Below are 13,087 nucleotides of genomic sequence, written 5' to 3'. Positions count from 1 at the left end.
ATCGGTCATTAGAAACTCTTTGGCACGATGTACCTTTTCCTGTTGCTGGTTTGTGGCAGCCTCCTTCCAGGGCAAATAGCCCTGAGACCAAAAGAGCAGGTTATAGCCTAAACATTCCATATCACTGCGCCTTGAATGGGCGCCCATGTGAGCATCGCGGGAAGTAAATTCAAGAGTACCATCGTGGGCTCTGCGTTGATCCATAACGAAGGGACGATGAACACCATTGTCAATGAACTTTGAGGCTAAGCCGTAATCAATGAGGAAAATGCGTTCTTCGTCTATTTCAATCCATTCTGGTTCTTGTTGGGATGTCGCCTGGTGCTTTTCTGCTTTGACCTTATGCTTATTATCCTCATCATCAGCAGCATCGGTCGAAGCGCTGCAATGCATTTCGGCTACACGTTTATTATTGAGGCCTAAAAGCTTTTCCTGGCGCCTGGTCAAACGTCTTGAAGCCAAATTTGTGGTATATGTTTTCTTGGCCGTTGACTTAATGCTGCGTCGTAAGGGGTGAGGCACAAATTCTTCGGACTCATCATCCGAGGAGTTGGAATGCATATCACTAGATGAATTACTATTACCACCCTGTCCATGGCTTTTCACTGAGACACCGTCTTCGTTAAAGAATTCCGAGTAACTGATACGTTTTGTGGGACGTAAATAATGAGATTTAACCATTTCATCGTATATGGAATTGGGTTTTTCTCGACGACACGATCTTACCGGATTTGAGCCACTGTATTGTACAATATTGCGGGCAGATGTCTTTTTTGCATTTACTCGCTTATTTTTATTGATAGGTGTCTCATAAGTATCCCTACTGTTGCTATTCATGCTGTTTGTGGTAGCGCCATCATCAAAATCTTCGTCCTCATCATCATTATCTTCTGCTGAAGATTCATCATCTTCCTCTTCCTCTTCGTCATCATCATCATCTTGTTCGTAATCACGATCAATATCCTTGCTATTATAAACTTTACGCTTGACCACAAAATCTTCATCATCATCATTGGCTTCCTGTTCCGAACTGTTGCCACTATCTGTGGTCTGTTGTTTCTCCTCATAATGATCATCGTATTTAGAAGACTTCAAGCGTTGTTGTTGCTGCTGCTTTTTGCCGCTAGCAGCATTAACATCACTACTCTTATTGGAATAGTTGCTTAAAGATGTTGTTGTCGTTTTCTGCTTTTGTTGCAAATATTTACATTTTGATATCATTAGATTTTGGGCCTTAACATCATTGTGGCAATAGCCCTTATCGTGTAAGTTTTCCAAAACATTTATGATGTGTATGGCCAGCGTTAATACCGATTTCTGGTGAACTCGACATTTTTTTATTAACGAATGCAGATCACGATCAAAGCGTGGTAAGACCAAAAAACGATATCGTGCATTGCCAAAATAATGCGAACCGGAAGCTATATAATCCGGTATACCCGAAGGTTCTCCCTTAGGTATATTATTACAAGCAGCTGCAGTTTCTTCATGCTTTTCGGTTGCAGTATTTTCTTCATTTTTAATAGTGCCTAAAAATCAGAAGTTGTTCATGTAAAGATGAGATTGTTATTTGTAATTTTTTTTTTGTTTTATACTTACAATTCTTTTTGGCAGTGTTCATAAGACAATGTATTTCAACAAACAGAGGCCCATTCGAATGTGGCTCAATTTTAACAACGAACTTGGCATTTTCGTTTGTAACCGGAATGCTGATGTTATCAGATGCTAAAAATATTTCACCAAAATTACCTTTGCCTGGAACAAAACAAAGAATAAATGAATGAAATATACAACAATAAATAAATTTAAATATTGATTAATTGCAAAAAATAAACACGCGAAATAAGAAATAACAATGAAGAAAGTTTAGTTAGCTAAGCTTGGCTATAAGATACCCTACAATTTTCGAATTTAAATCTCGACGTACAAAATCTATATATCTATCTACATATCTATCTAGCTATCTATTTATCTATCTATCTATCTATCTATCTATCTATCTATCTATCTATCTATCTATCTATCTATCTATCTATCTATCTATCTATCTATCTATCAATCTATCTATCTATCTATCTATCTATCTATCTATCTATCTATCTATCTATCTATCTATCTATCTATCTATCTATCTATCTATCTATCTATCTATCTATCTATCTATCTATCTATCTATCTATCTGTCTATCTATCTATCTATCTATCTATCTATCTATCTATCTATCTATCTATCTATCTATCTATCTATCTATCTATCTATCTATCTATCTATCTATCTATATATCTATCTATCTATCTATCTATCTATCTATCTATCTATCTATCTATCTATCTATCTATCTATCTATCTATCTATCTATCTATCTATCTATCTATCTATTTATCTATATATCTTATATCTATCTATCTATCTATCTATCTATCTATCTATCTATCTATCTATCTATCTATCTATCTATCTATCTATCTATCCATCTATTATTACTTACCAATTGGTCGCCCTAAACGCCATGGTTTCTGCGCCAAATCATACAAAACCGTACCATTGACCACCGAAGGTCTCAGCGTATAAACAGGTTTGGGTGATTCAGTTACTGTTGAATTATTATCATTTTGCATAAGGCTTACATTTAAGGAGTTATTTAAGAGTATGGAGGAATTATTTGCTTGTTTACTAGATGTATTACGTGGTGTTGTCGCCAAACCCACTGGTGGACCATCATTCGATGAGGAATCTTCGTCATCATTTTCATGCCAATAGCTATTACTAGTGTGGGAAGCAGCAGTATTCATGCGTAAATTTTTGCCATTTGTTAGATTGGAATTACATTTACGTTTGCGTATATTACGTTGACCGGTTGTGACTGGTGTAACATGTTGTTGATGATGATGATTGTTGTTATCATGACTTTCAATAACCCGCTTACCCATTTTGCCGCCGGTGCGTTAGGGTTTTGTTTGGGTTATGCCAAATTTCCACTTATTTTAAATTGGCTGCCAAAGTTATGGGCCGATAAGTGTTATATGGTAGTGGTTGGTTGAAGTTAAAACATTAGAATATTTTGTTTATATTTTGTAGGTGCTGCAATGAGTAATTTCATCAGATTATTAAAATGTTTGGTTTCTTTTTTTCTGTTTGATTTTTTCCAAGCAATCAGTCTCTTTAAAAATATTTTGTTTTTTTTTTTTTTTTTAATTTTTGTTTATAAAAAAAACAGGAACGTAGTTATTGTTTAATTTTTTAACTATTAATAATAAATGACTGTAATTTTTTTCATTTTTATTTTTTCATTTGTTCTATTTTGCCTCCCTTCTCCTGTTGTTGTTTAATTTGTCAAACTCTTGCGTACAAAGTTGCCTTTTTAGTAGTATTTTCTGATTTATTTTTTTTTTTCAGTACTTATGTAGTTATGTTGTAGTTGTTTTGTATTTTTATCTGGGTATCGTTTCCTCAGTTTCTCTGGCTTGTTGTTGTTAGTTTTTATTAAGGTTTATTTTGGCTGCTTGCATTCAAAATATACATAACGTTGATTGTTTTTTTGTTTATAGTTATTGAAGTTGTTGTTGGGGTTTTATATGTTTTTGTAAAAATTGACTGTTGAGGATATTTGTTGTTGTTTTTTTTTCATTATCCCATGTTTAGTTGTTGTTTAAGGTTGAAAAGTGTGAAATAGATGAAAACACATGAAAAGAAAATATAAATACATAAAACAGAAATTAGTTAAACGGTTTATATTTAAAACTTTGTTTTAATACTTTTTTTAAGACACACATGGTTGTAGTTGTAATTTTAACAGAAAATATTTGAGATTTAAAATAAATTTATATTTTCAATTAATTTAGTAGTATTAAAATAATTATTATAAAGTGAAATTAACTAAATTCACAGGAAATTAAAAACTAACAAATATTTCAAGTTCAAGGTTATAAAAAGTAGGTCAATGGTTTTAACATTTTAAATTTGGTATAGGTAGTTAAAGTTAAATTAATAATTAAAATTTATCATAAACAAACATTTTAATGAAATTGAGTTATTACTTTTCTTTGCTTTTTATAAAAAAGAAAAAATACTCCCTTAAATGACACCCCATAAGAACCGATTAAATTTTTAGTTTAATTCCATTTGTTTCAGTTTTCTTTTACATTCTACAACAACATATGAAAATAAGGAAAATATTTAAAGAAAAAAATAAAAAAAACTGTCACACTTTTAACTTTCTAAAACTGATTAAACAATATATTTTTTCCACAAACTTTATACGTACAGATAATTATTTTGGGGTAATTTTTAACAAAGAAAAACTCACAAAAATGTACAATAAAAAATCGTTTTTTTTATACCAAAAATTGGTCTCAAACACATAAAATTATTTAAATAAAAGTAAGGGAATTAACACAGACAGCTCAAAAACAAATTAAAATAAAAAACACAAAAAGGGGGAGCGAGGAATAATGGTCACAAAACATTGCCGACAATACCGCTTTTATAGATGACGAAAAAAAAAAAAAACATAAAATGTGAAAAATCAAACAAAAGGGAACAACAAAAACACACATGAAGAAACTGAACGAACAAGAAAATAAAAAAAATAATAACTGCTCTGCCACGACAACCAAGTCTGTCTCGGCAGCGCCATCAGACCCGACACATATAATTACACACCGAAAAATATATGTACGAATATTTTCTTTAGCAAAATTTAATAATATTTTCACAAATTTCTTGTTTTTTATAACATTTTATTAACTATTTAAATACCCCGTTTTATATATTAATTATACTTTGCTGCTGCTAAAAAAAAACACACAGTCGTTAATATATATTTTATTTCAAATTATCTTTTCATAATAATTTTCTGTTTCATTTCCAACATGAACATTTTTCCTATCTATATTTTTTCTTCTTTCCTCTTCTTTTTTTTTCAATGAAAAAATTTTAGCCACATTTCACTTTTAATTAAAACGCTTTAAAATGTTATTAATTCTATAAATTTTTATTTCAAACGTATTCACATGTCTTAATTTATATAATTCACATATTTTTATAAATATTTTCCTTAATTTTACCATTAAAAACTTACAAAAACTAGAGCCTCTTAATGGGGCTTTATTTTTTTCTTCTATCACACACGACTTTTCATACACACAAACATACGCACACGAAAAAACTTCAACTGACAATTGAAACAAAGTGAAAAGAAACGAAAGAATTGATGGAAATTTCTATTTCAGTTTGTTTGGCAATGTTGCCACCCCTCTGATAAGCACAAATTTATTTTGTTTTGTATTATTAAAAGTGAAATATTTTCTGTAATAATAATTATTTTGAATATTATTTTACAAAATATTTTAATTTTACATAAAATAAAATTGGCATATTTAATAGTTAATGTTCACTTTTAATTGTTTGTAAACAAGCAAAACAATAGAAACAAAATGGAATGAATAAATGTGTTATGTTATTGTGAATGTTTTCTTATTATGAATCTGTGTTTAGTAAGCAATTTCAATTAACTCTTTGTGGACTGGTAATAAAATTATAAAAGCGGGAAACGTTTGAAATTTTAGGTTTAATTAACCAGTAATTTTAAATTAGTCTAATTATAACCGTTCTAAATTTTCATCAAAAATAGTTTAGAGAAATCAAAACCATATCGATTTTTATATATGAAAAATTTCTATAAAAAAGCATTTTCATCGAATTTTTTCTATATATAAAAGCATAATTTTATCGAATTTCTTCTATAAAAAGATAATTACTTCATTTCTTAGGTTGATATAGACGCAGAACTCTTGAAAGTTCACCAGCAAAAAGCTATTCCCTTAATTTCGGACTATTTAAAGAAACGCGAAAACCCACTGCGGGTTGAAGTACTACAGGGTAGTGTTACGGATTCGGTGGAACAACTATACGATGTAGATGCGGTTATAGCGCTTGAACTGTAAGTAAATTTATGACTTTTTTTGATACTCTTTAAAACTGCTTTAAACCCATAAAGCATTGAACATTTACACCCAGAAGTTTTGGATAAAGTTCCCGAAAATATATTTGGTTTTATACAACCAAAGTTGGCCATATTCTCTACACCAAATTCGGAATACAATGTCCTCTTTGGACCAATGTTGGAGAATGGTTTCAGACATTATGATCATAAATTTGAATGGACACGTCAAGAGTTTCAGTCGTGGGCTCATGAAATATGTAAAATGTATACAAATTATAGTGTATCATTTATGGGTGTGGGTAAACCACCGCCTGAGGTGAAAAAAACTTGGCCATGCTACACAAATAGCAATTTTTGCACGCAACGATATGTTAGACAAACCCTTGAATTATGATATCGTACAAAAACCAGCAACAACCGAAACTCAATACAAAGTTATTTACTCGGTCGATTTTCCCTATAATAAAGATGAACGTCCGAAAGAACAGAAAATCCTAGACGAAGCCAATTTCTATGTAAATCAATCGAAAAATGTGCCAAAATATTTTAATCGTGAACGTTGCATTTATCAAGTACCCTGGAAAAATCTTATGGAGTATACGCAGAGTGTTGGTGGCACTGAAACTGAATTGCTGGAAATATTAGAGCGTAACAAATTTAAAATCGAAGATGATTTTATTATATTACCCGAATATGATGATGATGATGATGAGGAGAATGCTTCCGATGATCTCGATTATGATGGTGAATATAATTTGGAAGCTCAACCCTATAAGTGTAAACTTAATGAAGAAGAAGAGGATGAATTGTCTGCTAATTTAGCAAGTGGTTGTAATTTAATTGCGGGTAAGGTTAACTATGACTCAGAAGAAGATTGGGATTGAATTTTTATTATAAATTGAAAATGAATGTATAAAATTATTTTTCTTTTTTTTTGTTTGCATTATTTAAAAAAAGTGAAGAACGTGTTTCGTTTTGTTTTCTTAATGCATTTCTAAAATGAACTCATGTAATTAGTTTATCGTTAAAATTTTATATGAATGAAGAATAAATGCTTGTTTTTCTTAATGAAATTTGTTAGATTTATATAATTTTCAGAATGTGAGGAAATATTTGCAGCTTGTTTCTCTAACTCGAACAAATTTTCCACTTATTTTTGGCAGGAACATAGATAGATAGATAGATAGATGATAGATAGATAGATAGATATGATATAGATAGATAGATAGATAGATAGATAGATATCTCGCTAGCTCGCTCGCTCGCATAGCTCGCTAGATAGATCGATCGATCGATAGCTAGCTCGCTCGCTCGCTCGCTAGATAGCTCGCTAGCTCGCTCTCTCGCTCGCTCTCGCTCCTCGCTCTCTCGCTCGCTCGCTCGCTCGCTCGCTCGCTCGCTCTCTCGCCGTCCTTGCTCGCTCGCTCGCTCGCTCGCTCGCTCGCTCGCTCCTCGCTCGCTCGCTCTCTGCTCGCTCGCTCGCTCGCTCGCTCGCTCGCTCGCTCGCTCGCTCGCTCCTCGCTCGCTCGCTCGCTCGCGAGCTCGCTCGCTCGCTCGCTCGCCGCTCGCTCGCTCGCTCGCTCGGCTGTGCTCGCTGCTCGCCCGTCGCTTCGCTCGCTCGCTCGCTCGCTCGCTGCTCGCTGCTGCTCGCTCGCTCTCGCTCGCTCGCTCGCTGTCGCTCGCTCGCTGCTCGCTCGCTCGCTCCTCGCTCTATCCGCTCCTCGCTCGCTTCGCTCCTGCGCTCGCTCCGCTCTCCTCGCCGCTCTCTCGTCTCGCTCTCGCTCGCTCGCCTGCTCTCGCTCGCTCGCCTCGCTCGCTCGCTCGCTCGCTCGCTCCTCGCTCGCTGCTCGCTCCTCGCTCGCTCGTCCTCGAGCTCGCTCGCTCTCGCTCGTCCTCGCTCCTCCTCTCTCGCTCGCTCTCGCTCGCTCCTCGATCGCTTCGCTCGCTCCCTGCTCGCTCCTCGCTCGCTCGCTCGCTCGCTCGCTCGCTCGCTCGCTCGCTCGCTCGCTCGCTCGCTCGCTCGTCCTCGCTCGCTCGCTCGCTCGCTCGCTCGCTCGCTCGCTCGCTCGCTCGCTCGCTCGCTCGCTCGCTCGCTCGCTCGCTCGCTCGCTCGCTCGCTCGCTCGCTCTCCTGCTCTCTCGCTCGCTCGCTCGTCGTCTCGCTCGCTCGCTCGCTCGCTCGCTCGCTCGCTCGCTCGCTCGCTCGCTCGCTCGCTCGCTCGCTCGCTCGCTCGCTCGCTCGCTCCGCTCGCTCGCTCGCTCGCTCGCTCGCTCGCTCGCTCGCTCGCTCGCTCGTCCTCGCTCGCTCGCTCCTCGCTCGCTCGCTCGCTCGCTCGCTCGCTCGCTCGCTCGCTCGCTCGCTCCTCGCTCGCTCGCTCGCTCGCTCTCTCTCGCTCGCTCGCTCGCTCGCTCCTCGCTCGCTCGCTCGCTCGCTCGCTCCTGCTCGCTCCTCGCTGCTCGATAGATAGATAGATAGATAGATGATAGATAGATATATCGATAGATAGAAAACGAATGTAGGGTCGATTGTCTTGAAATTTTATCTCTTCCTCCTTACCTAATGAAAGTTCCATTTTTAAATTCTTACACATATGCACTGCATATACACAGGGTTAGCAGTTCCAAAAATTTAAGGAAATTGTTACAAAATTAACTTAATATTGTTCTCTTTTGCCAAAATAAATACAGTGTCTCTCATAATTATTCGAATTTGGGTAAACTATAAAAAGAAACCAAATTTAATAATATATTTTGTGTGCAAAATAAATAAATTAATTTGTTATATTGTCTAGATAGTCCTTATGTTTGATATCACGCTTTTTAAAACTTGAAAAATTTGCATTGATTTAAATTAATTGTGCTTTTTTAAAAAAAGTCCATGAAATTGCCTCACAAAAGTATACGAATTTTTCCTGTATTTCATATTTGATCATATTATACGCAACACAAATTTTAGAATCGAATGGTTTTTATGCGTAATATTGTTTTAAGGGGTTACTATCCACGGAAAGGATATATTTTTGGCCCATTTGGTCCACAATTTTGCGGAATTTGTACCCTCTTTTCATGTAATATCATTAAAATGGCGATTTTTGGCCATAATTGTAAATTTTTCTCCTTTTTTCCAGAGATAAAACAAAAATTTGATATTGGGACTTAAAAGACCCTTTGGGGTATCTAAAAATAATATCTTTTGTTACAAGAATCTGTATTTAAACGTTCCAAGATAAATTATTCGGATCATTCTTCTTTCGCTAATTCAATATATTGGAACTTAAGTCCATTTTTATAATACTAGGATCAACTATTTTCGGGGAAAGTTTTCTGGTATATATTCTTTTAGATATCAGCTTTTATACATTTTAAGTTTTCAATGTGTTGTGGAAGTGTACAACTCCAAAACATGCCTCGAAGAAACACCATTCAAAATAGTAAAATCATTATTTTTATATACCAATGGCCTCCATGCTGCATGGCACGATATCATTATGATCACATCAAAAATGTTGATATGTGTTTAAATATTATTTACTATGATCAAATTAAAACCAAAATTTAGGACTTACAGTGTTATTGTAACGGGCAACATAAGCGTGAAAGTTACGAGTAGTAAAAACTGAAATCTACTATATAGGATGACGTTTTGTTAAGGCATGTTTTGGGGTTGTATACCGCTATAATATATTGAAAATTTAAAATACATTAGTGCCAATATGTACATGAATATACACTAGACAACTTTGTCGAAAAATATCGTCCCTAGAGGTACGAAAAGGGACTTATGATCCAGATAATTCAATTAGAAACTGAAAAACGATACCAAAAATACATCTTGGAACGTTTAAGTACAGATCCTTATAACAAAAAATATTATTTTTAGATACCCTATGGGTTCTATTAAATTCCAATATTAAATTTTGGTTTTATTTCTGAAAAAAGGGTGAAAACATTACAAATATAGCCAAAAAAATCGCCATTTTAATGATATTACATGAAAAGAGGGTACAAATCCCCCAAAATTGTGGACCAAATGGGTCAAAAATATATCCATGCGGTTGATAGTTACCCCTTAAAACAATATTAAGCATAAAACCATGCGATTCTAGAATTTGTGTATCGTATAATATGATCAAATATGAAATACAGGAAAAATTCGTATACTTTTGTGAAGTAGTTTCATGGACTTTTTTTAAAAAAAGCACAACTAATTTAAGTAAATGTAAAGTTTTCAAGTTTTAAGGGGCGTGATATCAAATCTAAGGACTATCTAGACAATATAACAAATTAATTTATTTATTTTCCACACAAAATATATTATTAAATTTGGTTTTTTTCATAGTTTACCTAAATTCGAATACTTATGAGAGACACTGTATGTTAAAATTGATCCTCTTTAGGTTTGAGTTACAAATTCTAAGAAATTGTTAAACATGCAGCAATAAACTTTATTGCTAGCAGCCAAAGACAAGGGTTGAAAGTTAAATTTTTATTGTTTCTATCACATGATAAATGGACTCAACACTTAAAATTTATGATGATGGATTTAAGAGAATGTGCAAAAAAAAAGATTTGTTAAATTATCGCCGAAACTCACTGAAGGGGGAAGGAAGATGAAAACGAGTATACTATGTTGTATCAACAATGAAAAAATACATAAAAACATGTTTCTGTCTATTGTTTTGAATTTGTCAATGAATTTATGGGGTCTAAGGGAGGAAGTCGTATTAAGTATTATTTTTTGCAAATGTCTGTGCATGTGTGTACATTCATACTTCCGGCAATATAAACAAGTTAAAGAGTGATAATATGGGGTGTTCCATTGAATAGAAGGTTGTTAAGACTCTTTCAAAGTATTATTTAGAAATGTCACACATGTTTTAATTCTAAAGTTGATATTTTGGATAATTTTGTTTTAGTATCTTCAGATTTTGATCATTTTTTGGAATTTTAAGAAAATTTTTATATTTGAAATTTATGAAAATTTTCAAATTAGCAATATTTCATTGAAACACCCCTTTAGAATTTTGGCAGATTTGTGTAAAATTTTAAACCATCATGTGGGTGAAACTTGGCGCATGCGTTTCCCTTTTGCTCACAAGTGGTTTTCTATTTCAAAGAAAATAATAATAACAAATGACAAAAGGATACTACTACGACCAACGAGGGGAGTCAAGAAGCACTTTAGTTTCTAAGAAGTCATTAATGAGTTGCAAACCCAGAAGTAAATACAAGTTTTATAAACACTGTAGAAAAAAAAAAGTTATAAAAATACAAAAAGTCTAAAATAGAAAGAAAACAAATTAAAAAAAAGCAAATAAATTTTCATTAAATAAAAACAATATAGAAATTTGAAACTAAACTTTAAAATAAAATGGCTGATGATGGCGGCAATCCGGAAAAAGAAGCCGATAAGAAAATTATTCATGTTTATCCTTTAGTTAAGGTAAAATTTGTTAAAATCCTTAAGAAATCAAATTTAAATTTTTTTTATATTTTATAAAAAAATAGCACTCAGATATGAATGAGGAAATGCGCACCGAAGCTATAGAGTTAAGCATTACTGCCTGTGAGAAATATTCCTCCAATTATGAGGTCAGTTTTTTTTTTGTCTATAAAAAACAAAAAAAATATATATAATAACAGTTATTTATTTTGTTTTTAAAATCTAGCAAGCGGCCCGTGTTATTAAGGAAACTATGGATAAAAAATTTGGCATTTATTGGCATGTGGTAGTGGGTGAAGGTTTTGGTTTTGAAATAACTTATGAGACTAAAAATATTTTATATTTATTTTTTGCTGGCAATTTAGCTATATTATTATGGAAGTGCTCTTAGTCCCCTTTTTTTATACATAAAATTTTTAAAAACTCCTTTATTAAGAACATATTTTTTATAAAATTCCTTTTTTTTTTCTTAACAAATAAAACATATTAAATAATTAATATCATAGTTAGTAACTATCTTCTTAGTTTAAAGTTGTTATGGTAATAAGAAATATGCTGAATATTTTATCAATAAACTAGTTGTTTCTTAACTGTTCGCCGGATTAGAAATATACGCATAAATAAAAGACAGTAAATAACCTTGAAGTTAAGGAAACAAACTCTTTAACTATCGTACTCAAATAAAGGGTGTACTTTTCGGTAGTGTGTTGTTCTATAAAGGCATGCTCAGTCTTGTTTATAGTGTAATCTATGGTTTAGTCAGTTAGTCTATAGTATAATCGATAGTCTAGTCGATAATTTTATATATAGTCTAGTCTATTGTCTAATCTATAGTCTAGCCCATAGTCTAACCTACAGTCAAGCCTATACACTGGCCTATAGTCTAAACTATAGACTAGTCTATAGTCTAGCCTATAGACTAGTTTATAGTCTATTCTATAGTATAGTCTCGAGTCTATAGTTTGTATATAGTCTATAGTCAAATCTATAGTTTGTCTGTAATCTAACCTACAGTCAAGCCTATAGACTAGCCTATAGTCTAAACTATAGACTAGTCTATAGTCTAGCTTATAGACTAGTTTATAGTCTATTCTATAGTATAGTCTCGAGTCTATAGTTTTTATATAGTCTATAGTCAAGTCCATAGTTTGTCTGTAATCTAGTCTATAGTATATTATTTAGTTTAGTCTAAAGGCTATTCTACAGTCTTGTATATAGTCTAATCTATTGTTCAGTCTACAGTTTAGTCTATTGTTTAGTCTACAGTTTGTCTATGGTCTAGTCAGTTTATCTATGGATAGATAGTCTTGTATATATCCTTATCTATAGTCTAGTCTTTAGTGTAGTCTAGTCATCTTTAGTCTATAGTCGAGTCTATAGCTTGTCTACAGTTTAATCTATAGTATTTCTGTAGTCTAGTCTATCATCTAGTCTATTCTATAGTCTATAGTCCAGTCTATAGTCTAGTCTAAAGTATATTCTTTAGTTTACTTTACAATAGTGTAGTCTACAGTTTAGTCTATAATCAAGTCTATAGTTTAGTCAAGTCTACAGTTTGTCTATAGCCTAATCTATAGTCTAGTCGATGTCTAATCTGGTTAATTGTCTGTTTTGTAATCTAGTTTATAGTCTATTCTATAGTCAAGTCTATAGTCTATTCAATAGTATAATCTATAGCCCAGTCTATAGTCTAGTCTATG

The 13,087-nt window shown here is 33.6% G+C and overlaps 3 protein-coding genes across 5 annotated transcripts in view; 2 read left to right on the top strand and 1 right to left on the bottom strand.

Annotated features, from left to right (window-relative positions):
• LOC119608072 (glutamic acid-rich protein) overlaps positions 1–5,224 on the bottom strand; it is a 7,220-nt gene extending 1,996 nt beyond the window's left edge. The window contains exons 1-4 of one of the 3 annotated variants that reach the window (XM_037962333.1): positions 5,082–5,224; positions 2,490–3,595; positions 1,600–1,755; positions 1–1,529 (exon numbers count right to left, since the gene is read on the bottom strand). The exon at positions 1–1,529 is cut by the window's left edge and continues 645 nt beyond it. In XM_037962333.1, coding sequence (XP_037818261.1) covers positions 1–1,529; positions 1,600–1,755; positions 2,490–2,931 — 2,127 coding nt within the window. In that variant the 5' untranslated portion in view covers positions 2,932–3,595; positions 5,082–5,224. Of the gene's footprint in view, positions 1,530–1,599; positions 1,756–2,489; positions 3,596–4,038; positions 4,056–4,265; positions 4,284–5,081 lie in introns of those variants that run through there. The other 2 variants (XM_037962334.1, XM_037962335.1) reach the window with 2 other exon arrangements.
• The window catches only part of LOC119608074 (small RNA 2'-O-methyltransferase), a 13,276-nt gene extending 6,271 nt beyond the window's left edge, over positions 1–7,005 (top strand). Inside the window, 3 exon segments of the mRNA XM_037962336.1 lie at positions 5,773–5,942; positions 6,000–6,264; positions 6,266–7,005. Of these exon segments, the coding sequence (XP_037818264.1) occupies positions 5,773–5,942; positions 6,000–6,264; positions 6,266–6,829 (999 nt within the window). The 3' untranslated portion in view covers positions 6,830–7,005.
• A 4,129-nt stretch (positions 7,006–11,134) lies between these two features.
• Positions 11,135–11,990, top strand: LOC119608088 (dynein light chain 4, axonemal). Its single transcript, XM_037962351.1, has 3 exons — positions 11,135–11,387; positions 11,453–11,536; positions 11,614–11,990. Exons 1-3 carry the CDS (start codon positions 11,316–11,318, stop codon positions 11,776–11,778), a joined length of 321 nt encoding a protein of 106 aa, XP_037818279.1. The 5' UTR covers positions 11,135–11,315; the 3' UTR covers positions 11,779–11,990.
• The last annotated feature ends 1,097 nt before the right edge of the window (positions 11,991–13,087 follow it).

This window comes from Lucilia sericata, unplaced genomic scaffold (genome assembly GCF_015586225.1).
Source record: "Lucilia sericata isolate MDLA Ls3-8-SP2 unplaced genomic scaffold, ASM1558622v1 Contig000786F_arrow, whole genome shotgun sequence".
Taxonomy (NCBI): Eukaryota; Metazoa; Arthropoda; class Insecta; order Diptera; family Calliphoridae; genus Lucilia; species Lucilia sericata.
This window is presented reverse-complemented; position numbering and strand designations above follow the sequence as displayed.